The sequence below is a fragment of the Halichoeres trimaculatus genome, unplaced genomic scaffold (assembly GCF_033239565.1).
Source record: "Halichoeres trimaculatus isolate MK-OKI-2021-1 unplaced genomic scaffold, fHalTri1.1 fHalTri1_scaffold_7, whole genome shotgun sequence".
Lineage (NCBI taxonomy): Eukaryota > Metazoa > Chordata > Actinopteri > Labriformes > Labridae > Halichoeres > Halichoeres trimaculatus.
The window spans coordinates 18,550,767-18,571,223 of NW_027437185.1; the positions used below are offsets into that span (position 1 = coordinate 18,550,767).

General features: G+C 38.4%; 1 protein-coding gene and 1 long non-coding RNA gene across 2 annotated transcripts; one reads left to right on the top strand and one right to left on the bottom strand.

The window, feature by feature from the left end:
- Positions 1-489: 489 nt before the first annotated feature.
- Positions 490-3,579, top strand: LOC141793338 (uncharacterized). Its single transcript, XR_012598404.1, has 5 exons — positions 490-714; positions 1,136-1,224; positions 1,384-1,450; positions 1,684-1,763; positions 2,033-3,579. It is a non-coding gene; the product is annotated as an uncharacterized LOC141793338 (long non-coding RNA).
- Positions 3,572-19,149, bottom strand: reep2 (receptor accessory protein 2). Its single transcript, XM_074673957.1, has 8 exons — positions 18,885-19,149; positions 16,758-16,830; positions 14,942-15,018; positions 14,009-14,129; positions 13,734-13,847; positions 12,762-12,942; positions 10,431-10,588; positions 3,572-7,191 (listed from the first exon to the last, which is right to left on the bottom strand). Exons 1-8 carry the CDS (start codon positions 18,914-18,916, stop codon positions 7,114-7,116), a joined length of 834 nt encoding a protein of 277 aa, XP_074530058.1. The 5' UTR covers positions 18,917-19,149; the 3' UTR covers positions 3,572-7,113.
- Between the last annotated feature and the right edge of the window lie 1,308 nt (positions 19,150-20,457).

Here is a 20,457-nt window from a genome sequence, read left to right on the forward strand (position 1 = left end):
TCATACGTCATAAAATTCCAGCCTGTGCATGTTTGACTGGAGTCAAAACAGAACTGCAGGAAACAAAAGTGAAAGAACACACATCTGTGGAAATCACAACTTAAAGTCTAACAAGGAAATGACAGCCCAGAGGGGAGAGGTTTTCAGTTTCACAGAGAGAGGGTGATAAGCTTTTTCCTGACTTAAATGAACAGGCCTGACTTTTTTAATCATGTTACAATGCCCTCTTTTATCTTTTATCTTTTACTACTCATCCATACTATAATACTGCAACATTTCTTTCGACAAAACCACAGTAAGTATACTCTTCTCTTAAGGGCTACTTAAGTATTGCCCAGCATTTCCTGTAGCTTGTTAAGACAGCACACATCAATGCCCCACCCTAAATGTTTGAGCTGAGTCAACAACAGACTCTACAAAATGATTGGCCAAGAGAAGGACATATAAAACTGCCAACAGTAAGACAGCTCAGTTCGTCTTTGTTTTCCTCTGACAGACATTGCCGGGCACACTTCAGATAAACTAAGAGAACAGAAGTTGAACATCGGTCCACACTCAGCAGGGGCTGGCAAACCTTTTTATCTAGAGAAAAATTGTTAAACTTATCAGCCAGTAAGAGTTAACAAGTACACAAAAGTTTTCTCTTGTGTATTTCTGTAGAAAATGAGCTTCGTCAGCCCCTGCTGGGGAGGGGGTGTTAAACCCCTGCATCTGGTAAGTCAAGAAATGTTTTTTGGGAATACAATTTCCTCGTTTTCCATTGCTAACTTACATTACATTACTTTATGTTACTTTAAGTTACGTCATGTTACGCCACGTGATGTTATGCTACATTGTACCTTTTATTTATGCGTAAAATTTGGCAATGAGCTAAGCTTTAAAGGAATATAAAGTAAAATGTTAACAGACATTTAATACCCTCTATTTTAACAGTAATTAACACTTAAATTCTAAAAATATTATATTTACTATGATATTATTGTTTATCAACATCAAATAGATCTTTTGATGTCAATGGATTGGTTCTTGAGTTAATCTTGAAAATGTTTCTCCTAAGCTTCCCTTTTTCAGATCTGTTTTAGTTTTCTGTCTGCACTCTGTGACAGTTTTTTTGTTGTTGTTGTCGTAAATCAAGGCGGGCAGAGGCAGACAACAAAATCCAGAAATGTTTGAAGAGATGGATGCAACAGGTTCTCCTCAAGAACAGCCAAACTCATCCCAAAGGTACGCTCCAAGAAATAAAATCTGACTCAGTCCTGTTACATGGACTGGAGTGAGGTTGGGTTAAGTGTGAAATGGTCCAACTCAAATGTACAGAAAATCCAACATAAGCCTCACCAGCTCAGTAAATGATCGTATTTTCTGCTCTTTTTGATCATATAGAGACCTCGTACCCATGTGCCTGTCAGGAGACCCATTATTCAACCACCAAATACATCTGACGATAATGGTAACAACTGTTTTTTTTCTTCTTTGACCTTTTAGTAAACAAGATTGCTTTTCACTGACAAAATGGGGACACAACTAAGCAATAACTATTTAAAGAGTGAAATAAATATACTAAATATTTTTGTAATTCTAAATAAGCTGCTGAGTTTTTATCCAAGTTAATTATTAACACCTCTAACTTGGCACTTGGTTCAAGCCAGTAATAATGTGTTTGTTTCTCTACACATTAATAAGGGTGGAGGGGAAGTTCCAGAAACTGGTGAAGAGATGGATTGCACAGATTCTTCTGAGCTACAGCCAAACTCATTCCACAGGTAAGCTCTAATGATAAGAGCTGACTCACTCTAGGATTGGATTTACGAGTATTTAGAATCTGACTAACGACAGAAGATCCAACACAGGACCAAGCCATCTCTTAAATTATTATTACTATCATTATTAATGCATTTTCTTTGTTAATTAAATTGATTCAGTAGTTATCTAAAAATAATCCAATATTTTAACTGAATTCAGTTTAAGAATGAAATGATGATGACTTGCTCATTTTTTAATGAAGTTCAACCTTTTTTTATTCCTTGTCTAGTGAGGAGGAGCAGCAGAAAAGGGACAATCCCTTGGTCATCAAGAATTTTTTCTCCATATTATTGAAACAACCACCTGAAAGTCCTTTCATTTTCACTTTGGGGTGTGCCCTTTTAGAATTCAAAGAAAACATAGGTATTTCTGAAACTATGGATGTAACATCTCCAGATTTTAGAAATTGGGCTAAAGAACAGACAGAACAATTAGGGTTTAATGTAATTTTAACAAATCATGGTAACATCAGGATTAGGGTAGAGCTCCTAGATCAAAAGGACATTAACAGAAAGTGCTCCATTTATTACTCCAAAAAACGCTCCCTTTACAGTCCCTACCACAGTCCAAAGAGAAAAAAAGTTTCACATCAGCCACTGCCTCATCTATCTGATAACACTTTATTGCCTCTTCATACAAGTCCATCACAATTACAAGAAATATTTAGAAGTCAAACAGATGGCCCTATAAAACAGGTTTATGGTAAGGTAAGGAGATGTTTAGGTAATATGGAAAGTAAAAATCTGGTACCTCCAAATATACCTTATCTAAAGAACTATAACTTTGGACGTTACTTCAAGGAATACAAAGAAAAGAAAAATCAATATGCATTTTCTATTGTTTTGATGGAAGGTGGTTTGATAGAATTTTTTGGTGGGGTTGGCCCAAGCCACCGTAAAGACAACCCTTCCAGTGAACGTACACGACATAGTGAGGAAATCTTACTTCAACAACTGGATGATTTTTTGAGCCAAATTAAGACCAAAGTTGACAGTATTCTCATATACTCCTACTACAGCCCGTGTTTGAGGAGAGGTAAACACTGCCCCTGTATGTTTTTAATAGCAGACAAAGCTGATCAGTGGTATAATAAATATGGGATAACTACTACAGTGTGCTTCACAAAGTTCTGGGGACTGAATAATCCTGATTCATTTAAAGACCTTGATTATTCTTGGCTCTCAGATCCTGTCAGCACAATCTCTCAGTACAAGACAGCCCGACTCAGACTGGACACAAAGAGTCTTACAAAATATTTAGAACGTATTGGTAAAAAAAAACCTGGTATTAGATCTGAACTTGAAGAGCTAATCAAAGAGGCCCAGGGTAATTGTTGTTCCATTGAAGATCATATCGGACATGGAGAGGGGTGTATTTATAAATTGGATATTCATGAAAAGGAAAAACAAAATTTGAAAAGAAGCTGGTCAGATATGGTTCAAAACAGTTTAATCCCACAAATCAGAGAAAAAATAAACACTGATTTAAACACTGCGGTGGTATTACTGTTTCAAAAAGATATGGAGGATCTTTTACAAGACAACAGCCCCATGAAGCTCTTTCATATCCCTATAAATATGCTACAACACCTTTAATGTCTAATTTCAATATTTTTTTTCCTGAAAGTTTCTCTGCTGTGTCCTCAGCTCATGGCTGCTTTGTGGATATGTTGGAGTGAGAATTTGTTTGATACATTTTATGATAATTTAAAAAAGGTTAGGGACCAATAGTAATCAAATTGATGATTACTATTGTGACTTTTTAAAAAAAAAAAATTCCTGGAACTCTTGTCTCTTCTGTGTCCTCAACTCATGACCACTTTGTGGATGTTTTGGAGGGAGAATTTGTTTCATACATCTTTTCTTAATTTAAAAAAACAAGTTTGGGCACCAATTGTAATTAAATGAATGATTACTGTTGTTACTCAAATGTATTTTTTCTGGATCTTTGTTGTTTGTCCTGTGCTGAACCAGACAATAAAAATCTTTACATTGACTCTGTGTGTGCTGTGCTTTTTCCCAATTGTCTAACATCTCTGCATACGGTGAAACCTCTGGCCTTACAGTGTACTTAACACATGTAGAGATTAAACAAAAAATGTGTGTAATTTGTTGAGAAGGAAGTAAGAGAGTGTGAAACTCTACATTTTAACTGTCCTGAACCATCTTTAAGATAAAAACTTCTTCGTATTAAAAAGAAAGAGAAAAAGTGTGCCTCACGCATAGATTTTTTTTTTTCTATTGGCGTAAATCATTGAAGTTGAAAAGAAAAATCTAAGGAAACTGCAAGGCACAGGAGTGCCCAGGTAACTCAGTGCCAAATGCCTTTAGTGAGTATCTTTTTCTGCACTCTCTCCAGGACTTGCACACACATAGCTGGGTATTTTCAGAAATTAATATTCCCCTATCATTAATTAAAAAGAAAAAATACTTTCGTCCACGATGGGAAAATCCATAGATAAGTGTGGCTTGAAGCATGCCACACCCATGTGTTGCAGTGTTTTTCAGACATGAAACTCATGCCACCCAATCAGAATCAACCCCCGATTGAGAACCAAAGGCTCTAAAACCATGAAACCAGAATTTTCAAAAATGATCACTTTGGACTGAGTTTTCCAAAAACGTTATTTTTAGTGATGTGAAACTGCGGCTTCATATGGATAGCAAGCCTAAACATATAAAAATATATACCTGCCTACTAGTGGACATGGTCTTCGTCAGCTGGATTTTCTCCCCTCCCAAAACACCAGTGCATCCACTACTGGTTTTACCTAAAACTGGTCCTTTTTTCGGTGACCTGCCAGTCATTTATATGTGTGCACAATGTGGTCTCTTGTTTAAGTCACTGTTGCTAGGTTACATTTTGTTGCCTCCATAAAACAAGACAGGCAGAATGTAGCCGTTTCACCTAATTGAAACTCGAACAAAGCTAGGTTGAGTTCAGTATGAGTTGAGTTCCAATATGGCCTCTGTTGATAACAGGCTTCAAAACACTGAATCAGAAACAAATGAGTGATGTCATGGACACTACATTATATACAGCCTATGACCATAATAAAAGGGCTAAAAGGCTGAGGCTAAATAGAAACCATTTAAACAAAAGCTGAATGTGGTGTTTGGCTTTCCTCAGAAACCAGCAGAGTAGTTAAATGATTTTGTTTGAGTAATTAAATTTAGTAACACACTGGTTTTAATTCCTTTATTAGTAGTTTTATAACTGATACATGACCTTGTTAGATACCATTGTCCCAGCACACATACTGTATTGGTTTTTCACATGGAGCATTGAGAATTGGCACAAACAATATACAAATTAACAACCCTGTGTACAATATGGAAACAAAGAAAAGGTTATTTAAATAAGAAACATCCAAGAATGACATAAACAGAGGATAAAAATAAAGAGTTGTTTCTTAAAGGGCAAGTATTTTAGTCATGTGCCATATTCTTTTGCCCCTGGTGCAAAACATAAAAACAAAAAGTAAGACAAAAATGACTTTTTGCCCTAAAATACTTAAACTTTATAATAAATCTTAAATGAGTACATGACAAGAGATGAATTTACTTAAGCCAGATCACGTTGTTGCCGAGGAAACTTAAAGTGTCTTAAAATTAAATGGCTGAGCAAAAAGGTCAGCATGTAAATAAAAACAACAAACCTGTGCTTTTGCAAGAAGTTCACTCAGGTGAAGTTGATCTTCTTCCGCTTGCAATAAAAAAAAGATTTGTCCAAACTAATTTTAATTTTAAAAGCACACAAATGATTAAATGTTAAACAGATTGAAGCCCAGAGAATTATAAGGCAAGCAAGCTCATACAGTATGTACAGTCAAGGTTACTATTTACAGTGTTTTTACATGTTGTTTAGTAGCTCAGCCAACAGTTAAGAGGTTTGTCTCCCCCTACTGGTTCAGACTAGTGCCACACTGCAGACAGCAGGACTGACAGCAGAAGTAGTCATGCTTTCATATCTGTCATTACAGAACACTCTGAGAGAAACAGGCCCAAAAAGCCTAAAGAGAGCCACAGAGTAAAGTCCAGAGTGTTTTTAGAAACACCCACAGCCTGGTCTGACACTCCCTCCCCATCGTAAACGATTCCTGATAGTAGTTTCAGGTCTATTATTTCCATATTGCTTAGCCTTACCCTGGAACCTAAGATGATAAAACACTTTAAGATGTTAGCACACAGCTGCATTTAAGGGGCGAGGAGGTGCAGATCTGCTGCTTCACTCTCTAATGAATAACACAAAAATGAACACATCATCACTGAGGTGGAAGCAGATATGTGCCTAACAAACAACAGCAACTTCTAGACTACTGTTTGTATTTGGAGGGAGCACTACCATCACTCAGTTACAGCGTTATTTTAAGAGGTTCTGATTTGCACAGCTGATCATAGTTATCACCAACATCACACGGCTGAAATAACTGGTTCAAAGAGAAGCTTTAAAAGAAAGGACAACTAACTCATATACTTTTAACGAGTCATGTTTCGAGAAAGGATTAAAAAAAGATAACAGAAAACAATGAAACTCCTGTGCTGTAACTGACATGCTGTGTGAGAGAACTGCATGTAACAGAGACAGACTCACTCCCATGAATGCAGAACCAAAAGGGGATAGCTAAACCACAAGCTCCAAGGCCTGAGATGCAGCCAAACAACAAACTTAAGGTAAAATGGAAGACAAAAACAGGCTCATTTCATGTAGTCCTTTAAAATGAAATGGTGAGCTTGGGCATGGGGATGGAGAAATACAAAAGTTTGAACTTTCACAGCTGAAGAAAGATCTCACTTCAAATCTTACACTACAGCAAAAAAAAAAAATGCTGCTTGTTCAGGGGAGGTGACAACTACCATCACCATCTGTCCCAGATAAGAACCCAGACTTGCTCCCTGTTCACACAGTTCACGCCCAGCTGTGAACTGTCACTTTAAAAGTATGCCAGAGACAACAAGGAACTCCAATTTTAAAAAAAACATAGGGAGGATCACACTTTATACCTTTTCACATGTCATAAGGTTTTGAAAAAGGGAGAACTGATGCATTCATCTCTCACCAGCTTTCAGCATAATTCATTGACACATATCCTGACTGTGATCAGAGTCAATGAATAAAGTAAAATCAATCTGTGGCCACATACTGCTAAAACCAAACCTGCCCTATACCAGGATTGAAGCCTGATAGAGTGACACAATCTTAAGTGTGTATTATATACAGTGTGTGTCTGTGTGTTTGTGTGGACACCAAACAGGGAGGGAGGCCTGCAGGCTGTGGGTGGAGCCAGTGAAGGCAGGTGGATAATAGGCCTCATGGTGGTGTCTCTGCATTATTGGTTGTGGTCTTTTTCTTTGTTGTTGTCGTCTTCTTCGCTGTCTTGGTCTGAGTCTTGCAGAGGAAAAGGAAGGAGACAGGAGGGAGGAGAAGAAAAGGAGAAGGGAGAAAGCAAACAGAAATCAAGGCAAAGGGGTAAAGAAGAGAAGTGTGACAGTAGCCGATTGATAAAAATGTAAAGAAATGTCTGCATAAAGTTTATTTGACCTTTTAACTTCAGTGTAGTCTTCCTAAATAGTAGTTTATTAAGTTCAAACTAATGAATGTTTCTTAGGCTAGGGAGATTTGTCAAGTCTGTGAAAAAGGCTTGATGACATCATAATCAACAACCCCACTGCCCGGCATCCTCGCAGCAATCCTGCATCCATCTGATCCAGTCAGAAGGTATTATGAAAGGAGAAATCTATTCTTTTGAGTCTCCTGACAGGTTAAACGTTACATTGCAGAACTCAAAGAGATCTTTGAGTTCTGTGATGAGAGGTGAGGAATTCCTGAAAAATATTAGTCCAAAAAACATGATGGCAAACCAAGCCTTGATGAAATAGTTGACAAGTTTTGGGAGAGACACACGACACTCTTTTTTTTTCTAAGCAGACAAAACGGAAAATGAGAAAAAGAAAAATAAGAGGCATGGTTCCATCGTTTTGTTATAAAGTAAGATAATTAAATGAGATTTGAAATGTTGCCACAATTTTTTTTTTTACCAAATTATTATCGTGCTGCATTGTTGGACTTTGTGGTAAATAAAAATGTCATTTATTTACAATTTTATCCAAAAAGATAAATGTGTGGAATTATGGGATTGGAAATTTTGGGCAAAAATATACAGAAGACATCAGTGGAATACAAAATGACTTGTGCCCAAACTGCAGCTTTTCTCCTGGTGTTCCTGCGACAGTGGAAGTACAAGAATAGAAGTAGGGCTGTAAGATTTTAGAAAATAATCTAATTGTGATCATTTTGGATCTATATTGAGATTGCAATTTAGTATGCACTTTTCTGGGGGGGATGTTTATCGTCTGCATTAATCACTTAACACAAACAATAAATCACTCTATAATATGACCAACACAACAAAGGATACTGACAGCATATAAACAATTCTTTCCTGCACTTTTTAACTAGTAAAGAAAAAGGAACACTGTGAAATTTTGCTGACCTTCAGTTGTCAGTAGGAGTAACAAACCAAACAGAATAAAGTGAACAAAGAGAATGGCCAGCCACAATCATTCTACTGCATGGATCTGTGTAGCTCAGGTTTTGCAAGAAAAACAGCGCATTGACTTCTGCTGGTTCTAAGGAGGAATAAGTACAAGTTACTTTACTCCCTTTAGGTCTGTGTACATGAAACTTTTTTTTTTAATTGCAGCTTTTGCGATTGGAAAATTGCAATCTTCTACATTATGATGTAAGTTTCAATTTCATTAACTGTTCAGTCCTAAAGAGACCGAAAGATGCAGCTGGAAGGACAGGAAGAAGCTTCTGTAAATAGGTTGACCAGAAAGCCTTTTTCAAACGGTTGTTTTCGAGAAGTCTTCAATCAAAAATAGCAAGAAGAAGATGAAAAAAAAGTTATGCAAATTCAGCTGAATTTTAATGTCACAGTTCTGACTGAGAGTTAGTTTTACCTGTAGAATTCACAGTTCAAATTGAAAAATAGAAAATCTGTTTTTACTAAACTGCCACTATACACCATGGGTAACATGTACATTTCTGTAGATTGTATTAAAATGGACACTAACTGGCTGTGATACAGGTCATGAACAGTCATTCTAACAGATGGAATGACAGTCCAACTGTACATTTAAAACTACTCCCATATTTTTCCTCGGACATGGTTTCTTTTATCTGTTATTTCTTATCACTCTGATTTTATGTCCAAGTGATCATTTTACTGAGAAATTTATTTCATGTAAAAAGATGGGACATGACATCATGGTTGACAGTTCTGTTCACAAATACAGACTCCTGCTGCATTCTGTACCAGAGAAGCAGAGCAGGGAGGAGCGCACAAGAAAACATGCCTAACATTAATTCAAGGCTCCATAACCATACATGTCTGCCTCAAACCTTGGGGCTGCAGTGACTTTAAGGGGTTCTGTATCGTTCTATCTTCAAGTTTGATACATGTTTTGGTTAACAGTGTGGCTGTGACATCAGGTTACTTCAGTGCCTGTCATGGCTGAACCTGGCATATATGATAAAACCCAGGGAGGTGGTCTCATACCTTCATATCTTCCAATGGGCAAAGTAAAGACCATTCATTCTTTATACAGCCAGAGGACAGCAGCATTTAATGCTGGACACCACATACAGGTTTAAAAGCAACACATGATGTCAAATTAACTGTTTGCTTACTTCAGAAAGACAATACCAAACCACACTCTGCACATATAACAGCATGGCTCCATAGTAAGAGGGAAGTGAGTGCTGAACTGGTCTGAACATGTGCATAACAAGAAATAAAACATACAGTAAAATGATGCTGCAGCCCAGTAACCCTTCATGTTAATAAACTCTGCTAAATTATTATATCAAGTGCAGCCTCTCTACTTCCCTTTCAGTTAGTGCAGTGAGTTGGCACGACTCGGTCCCTCTCTTCATAAATGTATAAATTATTAAATAAATGACTATAGCAATTCAGGTTTAATTTGTTGGGTAGCATTAAGTGTTGAGAAATAAAGGTATATAAATTCAGCTTAATTCAAAGCATTGATTTCTGGAATTCTTCTCTGCAATTCTTTTTGGATCAATGACTGTCATCAAACTCAGAATACACAAACAAATTCCTCCAAAAAAGGAAATTTAACAGTATTAACATTTGATATGCAGCCTTTTTTACCATTATTTTCTATTAATTATGCAGTTTTAGTGTTTAGCAAATTACTTCTTTTTATGTTCACAGAGCTTCTTAACTTTTAGAAACAGGGCTGCACTATATGTTTTGGTTGATATTATGAATAAAACCTTCTAATAATTTATAACCATAAAATGAAGACAGTTTCAATCACGCTCCTGTGAGTCAAAACAACACTGGAAAACACAAAATCCATTTTATCTTTAAGCTTGTCTTGTTCAGATTGTGCTTACATGTCTTTGTGTATGTGTGTGTTAGGGGTGTATGGATCGCAAATGTCCCTTTGTGGCGGGGCTGTGTTCTTTTTCACCACTGGTGTGTGTGTGTGTGTGTGTGTGTGTGTGTGTGTGTGTGTGTGTGTGTGTGTGTGTGTGTGTGTGTGTGTGTGTGTGTGTGTGTGTGTGTGTGTGTGTGTGTGTATGTCCACTGATCCTACCTCTGTCTTAGTAGCAGCAGGTTTCTTGGTTGTCTTGACGCTGGTGCTGCGTTTAGGAGCTTTTTCTCCCACATCATCATCAGAGTGTTCAGTTCTTGTGTCTGATTGGTCAGAGCTGTGTTGGGACGACGCATCGTCAGCATGGGCCAATGAACGAGCTGCATGAAAAGACAAAACATTAGTGCAATAAAATGCTGGTGTTACTTAGTGTTACAAGCATGTAGGAGGAAAAAGTATACAAGGTACAATAAGAAGGAATACAAGTTGAGGCGTAAGAGAGACATGGCCAGTAGAGACCAACTCTCCCCCCTTGAACAATTCATCAATTCCAAGAACCAAGAGAGAATTTAAAAGTGTGTTTTTGCTCAAATGACTTCAGATGCTGCACGAGGCCTTGTTAAAAACCCACACTCTTAGTTTCAACCACTTTCAACATTTAACATTAGCTATGTAAGAAAAAGAGAAAGTCACTCGAGACAGAAGTCTGTCCTGCCAATTCACCATCATAACTTCTGGGTAGAGAAGTTGGGGTGAATGAAAGCACACTGTATGCAACTAAAGTAGGGGTGTCAAACTCATTTTCACTGAGGACCACATCAGCATTATGGTTGCCCTCAAAGGGCTAGATGTAAGTGTAAGACAATGCAAAGTAAATGCAACTACTGCTTCAAAAATGTACCCTCTGACAAAGATTTTGCAGCACAGGCCATTTCTTCAGCCTCAGTAAAGCTGGCTTTCAATGCCTACAATTTTTACAATTTCTTTTTTTTTCTTTGCAATTTCGTTGTACTTGTTGCAATGACAAAGTTCTATTCTACGGCGTTGTTTTTGGTTGTGGCTTTCTTAAACGCATCCTGCTGTAGTTGAATTCTGCATTTTAAATCTTGCTCCATTTGTTGATTTTCTTGAAGGCTCACTTTGGCGTACTCAAAATGCTGATGTATGTTGTTCTATTTGAAACCGCCACGGCCTCATAGCACAAAAGACATACCAGTTTTTTTCCTTGAAGCAAAAACTTATATTTGCCTTCCCATCTTTCCTGAAACAGCCTTCATCTGCATCAGCTTTTCTCTTCCTGGACATTTTGGGATCTTTATTTTATTTCTCATTTCCACTAGTTCAGAAAATGGCACTGATTTGGGAACAATGCAATCTAGTGGTGGGATGCCGTCATTTTACAGGTAACATAATCGGTAGGTATTTTGGGAAACATAGTTTATGGCCAATGCACCTTTTTGACTTATTTACTTGAAGACAATCAGACCTTTTAAGCTCTCGTGGGCCACATAAAATGCAGTGGTGGGCCACATTTGGCCCACGGGCCTTGAGTTTGACACGTGAACTATAGCTACAAAGATCAGGAGAGACTGTGGCTCTGCAGCACTGCTTTGCAGTACTGATTTCTGGATGTGGAAAATCAAACCAACCAAGTTTTTATTTGTATGGAAAGTCCCAAATAAAAACCACATCCATGACCAGCTGAGTTGATCACAAGATGTGAGGAGCAATGGCGTAACTATAAATAAATAAAGCTGATTAAAACATGTTCTTTCACCAAATTATGCTTCAATAAAACCCCTTTTTAATGTAGGAATTAGACTAATAAATGTATCACTTAAATTACTGCATGAATAATGAGGCACATAAAAAAAATACAGAGCTACAATATAAACTCAAACACTTGAGATATTATGGAGCAAAATCTCTTCAAGCTGTCTTTCAGAAATTTTTCAAATGCTTTATGAGGAAGAAAATACTCTAGAAACGTGAGTAAAAAACACTAAATCCATACGGAATGTTTCCCTGGAAATGGGAAAATCTGCATCTCTCTAACAGCAGTGTATTCTGGGCAGCACACACTTACTGCTCATGATTTATCTGTTCAGTTAGTTTCTGATTTGGACCAATGTTTACATCTAAAAAGGTGCTGACCACAGCAGTCAGCAGTCTGATATTTGCATGGTTTCTATATAATGTGCTAAACCAAAATGTGCTACTTTGTTATGTTTGCTAGCTGTGTCTGTATTCAGTTCACAGCTCACCAGGCCCACACAGCCAGCCAGTGAGCCAGCAAGCCAGCAGTATGGTGAGACACAAAGCCTCTCCTCCCACTTGAATCACATGTTTTCAACCCCCCCCCCCCTTTCTATGGTGCCTTAAATCACATGACTTAACTTGGTCCAATTACCCTTAATCCTGCTCATAAAAAAGAAAGAGTCCTCGAAGGAAATTCCAGCTAAATCACCAGTATGAACACAAATTATATGCAATGCTTTCTTGCATTTACATGTGAAGCTGTTGGTGTTGGTTGTGAGTGTTGTAGAGTCTTACTCTGGCGTGTTGTGCTGCTCTTGGCCCGGGGCAGCGTGCTGGACCCTGAGCTCATCTCATCCATGGGGTCCCTTCTCATGCGGGAGTCTGACGTGTGCAGAGACAGCTCATCATCAGCGTTAATGAGAGTCAGGTCCTGCATGCTGAAGCTGCGTAGCTTGTCTGACAGCACACCTTGCCCCTGGACATCCAAGAAAAAAACAAACACAAAACACGACAGATTAGTGACAGCATGTTATAAATGATCCCTGAACTCTGCATCGCTCAACTTTTAAAAGGAATGACTTATCACGTAGGGTTGTTTTTATTTATTCTTTCACGTGCTAAGCTTAAATACTGGCTGTTCAAGTTTTTCCAAACAAGGCTGACAACATGGGACAGAAATTCTTGGCAAAAAATATCAACAGGCAGGGTTCTAAATATAAATGTCCCATTTATTTCTTGTACAAGCTATTTTGTGTCACTGGCCCCTTTAGCTTTTTCCACAACTTGAAAGAAAATAACAACCCTGTTTGTAAAGTGTATCTATGAAGACAACACCTTGCAACCAATTTTACTTTAGAGGTGGCTCAACTAGATTCAACTTGATCCAGAATGAAGATTTAGTTTGTTCTTTTCATATCTTTTGAATTAAGTATTACTTGAAAGTTTAATTTCCTCAACTGAAAAAGTGTGTTTGCAGAAGCTCCAACATCTCAATGATCGCTTAAAAAGTAGCCGACAGAATTTCTCTCATTAGAAACAAAATATGATCGGTCAAGATGCGACCTGAAGAGAACTGGTTAAAAAAAGAGTCTAAAAGGGTTAAACACACCCTCCACACAATCAACTATAAAAGAAAAGACATTACATAATAAAGGATAGACAAATGAATGACACATCAACGTCTTGTGTTTGTGTTTTAGAATGAATAGCCTCTGTAAAGAGGTAAAGCTGATATTTAAAACCAGACCTTCAACACAAACGGCTCACCTTGGTGGCTGCAGTAACGGCAGCATTAGCAGCCAGGTTGAGACCCCTCTTTCCAAACCTCATCATGGTCTCATAGCTCCTGTCTTTGGCCTGTGCAATGTACTCATCTATCTCCTAAGACACAAGAACACAGATAAAGACATCAACTTGAGAAATTTGGAACAAAGTAGTAGAAAAAGAAAGACATAAGAGAACATGAGTATCTAAATACTTCAATGTAGACACGAGGAAGAGAATCCTTGGGGAATCAATGAGTTTAAAGATCATGCTCTCACCTTCTCTTTGTTGGAGAGGGTGGGGTGAACAAATTTACGGTAAAGGACGCTGGAGCCCTTAGTGTATGGGGACAGGAGCCAGATTACAAAGGCAATCTTTAGCTCAAAGTAAAATGGAAACCTGAGAAATGAAAAAAAGAGTAATACCATCAGAAGAGACACACAAAACAACACAAAAGCTTTGAGAAAATTAACCCTACATTGCCGAACATCTCGTTTTTCATAAATGAGTTTCAAAGACCTCTATCTCATCTACATGATGAATAGTTTCCTTAAAAACAGTTTTTTTTTTTTTTATGTATTCTAGGATGGATTATCATACCACTACAGGCAGCTGAAGTTGTGTTTTGGCACTTTAAAAAACATCTGCTCTCATATAATCATTCACTTACTTCTTTTTAGGAAAATCAGAGCTAAATGTGATGATGTTGCAATATGAACAATATCTAAAATGTTACTAATTTCTTGAAATAAGTATTTTGGGCATTAAAAGAAAACTTTACTCAAAAAAATTACCAAAAATTCCCAATTTATCCAATGTGATACAAAATATATCATAAACAAAATGATCTACCATTATTCTTTTGTTACAGGTGTTAATATAAATCTGAGTTCTGCAAATTAGCTATTTTGGCCATTGGCTATTTTTGGATGAGTCAGGCTTCACAGGGTTAAAGACACCTGAATTACAAAGACAGACACACCTTTAGAAAAGATAAATTGCTAATCTAATATTTATGAAGGCAGAAAAATCAGTGTATGTTATAATTCTTTATGCCAAAATAAAAATAGGGCTCTTTAATCAAACATCATTGTACCAAATACATTAATACTTCATACTAGGCAAGCTGAGAGCTTTTATTGATATTATATAATCAGTACATGTATCACGAGCTAGTTATGGGTCACAGTGAGGAGCAGCTCCAGACTCACCACGATAGCAGCAGGTCTGTGGCTGTCTCTGCTGTAGTGAACAACGCAAACACTATCCAGTACATCATCCACTTCACCTAGACACACACACAAGATCACAGATGTGAGGACAACCAACATGACAAATATAGCACGTGAAAACACACAGCATTTAGCATGCACATGCTGAGACACGTGGAGCTAAACAGGCGATCCAATGCAGAACTGTAGCATATGTTTCAGTCCTGTCAGATCAGATCAGTATGCGTGGTTGATTTCCAGGAGACAAAGGAAACGCATGTTTTTTTTCTAAACATCAAAGATGAGGAGTAGGCACTAAAGGAAAGTAGTTCCGATTGACTCAGTGTAAACACATCCTTAAGGATCAGGTTTATTAACGTTCAAATTCACTGAAACAGAAAAGTATTGCAAAGTATATAAAGGCATTAAGCCAAAGGGATGGGGCTGTATAAACACATTATGCTGACTCATTCAGCTCTTTAGAAACAAGGGAAAAGAGGGAGGAAAACATCAGCTCTACAAATGGCATCTTTCAGTCCTTGTCCCCCTCTTCCTTATGTAGCTCTCTGTTTTTGCAGCGATTGGGGGGGGGCAATAGTATAGTTGCTATGGTAACCACACAGGAGGAAACTATTCTCCAGTGCAAATCTGGGCAGAGGGCCAGAGTGCTGCTACATCCACCGCCACCTCCTGGATCCCCCCTCTTTCCCTTTTTTTTTCCATCCCTTGCGGTGATGAGGTAAGCAAGGAGGACCCTGGCTCCAGAAAGAGACAGAGCAGGATTCTAAACCTCCAAACCTTGATTTTCCTTTAGATCTATAACTACTTTCTTTAATCATTATGATTAAATAGTGTCAGAGTTTTGTTGCACATAGCTTCCAGACTCCAACCTGTCTTCCAGCTCAGAGCTAATGTTTAATACTGGGCTACAGCAATGCCAAGTTTTAAAATAACAAATGTTAACTCCCAGAGGGAAAATGCAGGAACATCAGGAAAATCAGGAAAAACAAACACATAAACATTTGAGCTATGGATCTGGGTTATTTTCTGCATTTAAGAACAATATAGGCTACAACAAGATCAGGTGCACTCAACTTTAACAGCTTATTTTGCACAGGATGGTGTTACTTGTTTTATTGGTCAATTCCAGTGTGATTTCTTTAATAAAGACATTTTCTAAAATAGTCTCCCCTCTCAGATCATCATTTTTAAGAACCATTTGACTGGTCTACAACCCTTAAATGTAAACGAATGAACTATATGATGCAGATGAGTATTCACAGTCTGCAGCCCAGCAGGCCGTTATGTAATCTTTGTGAGGCACATGCATATTCATACAGTCTCTGTTTATGTGGGATAAAAATAATCATCTCATCAAACAGATGAAAGGATGCTGCCACACTGTAGTCTGGAGGTCTTTTAGTATCATGTGGAAATGACAACTATGTTTTAAGTTCAGGGAAAGACATTTTTAAATGGGCGTATAAAAGGTGTAGCCTTGTTTTTGATCTGACTTTGGATCCTCAGTTGCATTATTTCATCAGGGACTGTGTAAATAGTTATCAACTATTCACAATATTAAGATCTTTAGGTGATGGAAAACAAAATACCCAGGATATGGGTATAGACCACTGAAAACATTCTGACATGTCTTGCCTTAATTCAATGTAATCCATGAGCTTTGCCTAACAAGGCTGATCGAATTATGTATTTAAAATATCATGTCAAAGATAAACAGTAAAGAGCAGCCTGAGACATAACAACTAAAAGTAAAAAAACACTCTGCTGTGGTTTATTGTCCGGAGGTGATACTCACATATTCCTTCACATTCTTCGTTTTGACAGCCTTGTATGAGGAGTATGCTGGGTAGAGTGTCCCAAAGGCAAGGCTGCAAAAAGGCAGAGGAGCAGAAAAACACGGGTCAGATAAGAGGGATCCAGCTTGGGAACATGGCCTCTGGGTGCCAAGTCTGACACCTAACAAATTTGTGCCTGCTTATGAAAGCAGGTTGTCTATGTTGTCTCTGAGCTAATGTGAAAGTGCTGCTGCCTGTATTCCAGGGCTACTTACGCTATCAGAGTCCAATCTGAGTGATGATGTTACATTAGAGAGTTGCCCAGCAGTAACGTTTCAAAACACAATGGCTTTGATGCATAGAGGCAGATAATGGAAAGATCATGGAGTCAGGAAGGCTGCAGCCAGTTCAAGTGGAAAAACACACAATAGGCTGCCAGAGGTGGCTCACCATGTGTCAGTCCACACACAGAGTGGAACACTGAGCACACAGATTTGTGTTTTTGATGGGCATCCTGTGTGACAGTGCTGATCTGTGCTGGTGTGACAGGATGTTAAAATACTGAGAGAGAATGCAGTTTACAAAGTAAAGACTGTATTTCTAGAGTGTTAACCACTGCTTCTGGTTTTGAATACCATTACCTATCTATGGATGAATCATTTTCTGAACTCCCTGTGGGTTTTTGTGTTCCCAGATGTTGGTAGCCTGAGGATATCTTGGTTTTCAAGGCATTAAAGTAGGTCTTCTGTCCCACTTAGTTACTGAGCTGCTCAGTCATGTGTGCAGCACTTCCCAGCTTTGTACAGTAAGCTGAGGCAACTTTCAGCAGGCCTCTACCCCAGTAGATTCCCTCAGCAGATTCCCAGTGCCTCTGTGTGTTCTGCTTCTCTGAATTTCTCCTGTGGCTAAAACATCAGATATTGTGCATAAATTGGTCAGAGCTAATCATTCTAATGTTCAAAAATGGATTAACACAGATAGGAAGCTATATTTGTAGATCATAAAAGAAAGGTAAGGAAAGATGGCTCTTTTGTTGTATTTTCAGAAGCCTTTTTTTAAATTGTATTCCTGTTGTTTGCCTCCAGTTGACACATGATCACCTTAGGCATAGTGAAGTAGAAGAGCCAGCTGGAAGCCATTTAAAGGAACTATTTGTCAATATTGTCCTTAACTCATGTATACCAAGCAAGCAGAGTATTTATGGGAACGAACAAAGATAACATTTCTACACCTGGGTCTTTAAAAGACAATGCTAGGATGCTACTTTGGGCAGACATGAAAACTGGCAGGGTCATTTGAAGACAGGTGTATCAGATGCTCAAAGATAACAGTGATGGTAGCAGTGCCAGCAGAAAGGACCAGGGTGATGACAGCGGACTTTAGTTGAGTCATCCGCTCTATTGGATGTGATGTGTACAGGTGGAAGTAGAGGCCTAGACTCTTGGTTCTGCTCTCTGAACACAGGACAAATTAATCTGTGCATCAAAACATGCTGTCCGATAATATTGAAAACATATACTTCCTCCAAATTGATCTGGACAAAAGGTAGCCCTGGATGGATGGATGTATAGGTATCATCACTGACTGGCCTGCTCAACTGCCTCACCATAACATTTTACCAACTCATGGTACCATATGGTGTTGAGATGCTGTGCAGTCAGAGCTGCAATTTTTGGGCTGTGCGGTTTCCAAGACGCCAAAACCATGCGGTTTAAAGACCCTTTTCATTGTCTGCAGCGGGTCATCCATATTAATCAGATTTGACTTCAACACTTGAGATGGTTACCAGCTTATTTACCTGCCAACATATTGTATGTAAGGTGGCAGCACTTAAAGGGCTAGCCAGCACACGATAGCAACCAGAGGCTAGCAAGCGCTGGATGCAAATTATACTGCATCACTGTCGTTACTAAAGAAACGAGACAGAGGTTGGGACAGAACATTGCTTATTTTAGTACCTTATAACAGTTTAGTGAGCTTATTTATAAGCACCCGTGAATTGTACCTAAAACATGGCAGAAATGGAAAAGAGAGCAGCGAAACCTAGCTAATCGGAGCGGCGCAGCGTTCAGCATCAAACAGCTGATGAATGGAGGAGCCGTTAATGTGGCTAACGGTTAAACACAACAGCCCTGCCCCATACTCACACTACTATCCTCGAAATTATCCAAGACACCATCTTTCTGGACCGCTGACCGCCTCCGCTTCTAGGTAATCTAGTCACACAGCAGGTGGGCTAGGTGCCCCCCTCCATTCCCCTCCAGGACGCCGCTGTTGTTGTGATGTGAACCAGGAGGCTGGCCCGGCGCTGCTTGCTTGCTTCGCCGTGCTGTCAGGTGGGTTAGCAGCTGCAACTGAGGATGTGCTGCAGTCTGGATCCAAGCTGCTCTGCTCTGCTCGGTATCACTGTAGCTCTTAAAGAGCCAGGACACCCTGTGAGCCATGCCATTTTAAAAACACAAAATAAGTGTTGTCCTTCCTCTGCAGAGCACCGACAAGAAAATCACATGATTTATTGCGAATCAGATTTTTAGTGCCGATAACGAAAAAAAAAGGAGCAAGGGAGCTAATCGTTTGTAGCTTACAACAAGAAACAGGGTAAAAAAGTGACTTTTATAAGAAGTAACAAGTTGTGGGGAGTTGATTTAATTTCTGCTTAATCTTATTACTGATTCTACAGAAGATTTGGTGATATCAAAGAATGTTCAAAGTCCAATAATTACATAAAAATAGCATTTGTATGACTTAACCAATAACACACATACAACTTTGTGTATATAACAAAAAATAAACCCCATTTAAAACAACTTATCTGTACCATTATTTGGTTAAAACACAAGTTGTGCCCCCTATCTTCGTTAATATGTTCAGCCGTCCTTGCCCCATTTCTGTGATCTACTTCCCACTTTAGACACAAGCAGTGAAAGCTGGGCCACACGGGAGAGCTCCAGTAGCCTGCAACACCAGGAAAACGAAATCTACTACTGTACACTTAAGACTCAACACTGGAAGCAACACAGAGCTGACAGAGAGACATGAAAGCTTTAAGGGTTCAAATACCTGTTTGAAGGTGTTTTTCATTAGAAGAAACTAAGTCAAGCTCTGACTAAAGAAAGGAAGCAACTCATTCAACAAACTTCAATACAAGTCTCATCTTATATAAAAACACATCATAACCTAGATAATATCAGACTAGAAAGAATATGCATTTTTTTAAATGTGAATCAACAGTTTTTGAAGGTAATCCAATTAATTCTTAAAAGAATGTACAAGGACTAGATTTCAAATACTTCCATATCAGTGTCAATGTGTCATATTTTATGCTGCTTATGATTAAAGAACTGTTTTCATCATATTAAGTGATGACCGTAGGCGCAGCTCCAGTTTCTACTTGCAGAACCTTTGGTGCACACACTTACAGGTTTTGGAGCAGAAAAAAACACCAAACAATAAGTTTTTGTAAACTTTATTGTGAAAAATCAAACAGACTGCTAAGATCAATATATTGATACATTGTTAATGGCCAGTAGTTCTGTTCAGCTGCAATTGTGATTCTTGAACAATGTTGTTGGAAGTCTGCCGTTCATTCAGCCCAAAGGACAAAGATGGGAGGCAAAAAATGCTTTCTCTGAAGTCCTCACAATCTTTACCTTGCAGTGTACAAAAAGAAAAGACTTCTTACTCTAGAACTGAAATATGAAAACAAAAATACAAAACTTT

Bases quoted from the DNA above. Each gene is read 5' to 3' on its own strand.
- reep2 (XM_074673957.1), bottom strand. From the start codon at position 18,916: ATGGTGTCTTGGATAATTTCGAGGATAGTAGT. The intron at 14,130-14,941 runs GTGAGTCTGGAG...TTCATTTCTCAG, and splicing joins ACAGACCTGCTGCTATCGTG to GTTTCCATTTTACTTTGAGC. The intron at 7,192-10,430 runs GTAGGATCAGTG...TTCCTCTGCAAG, and splicing joins CTGCTGCTACTAAGACAGAG to ACTCAGACCAAGACAGCGAA.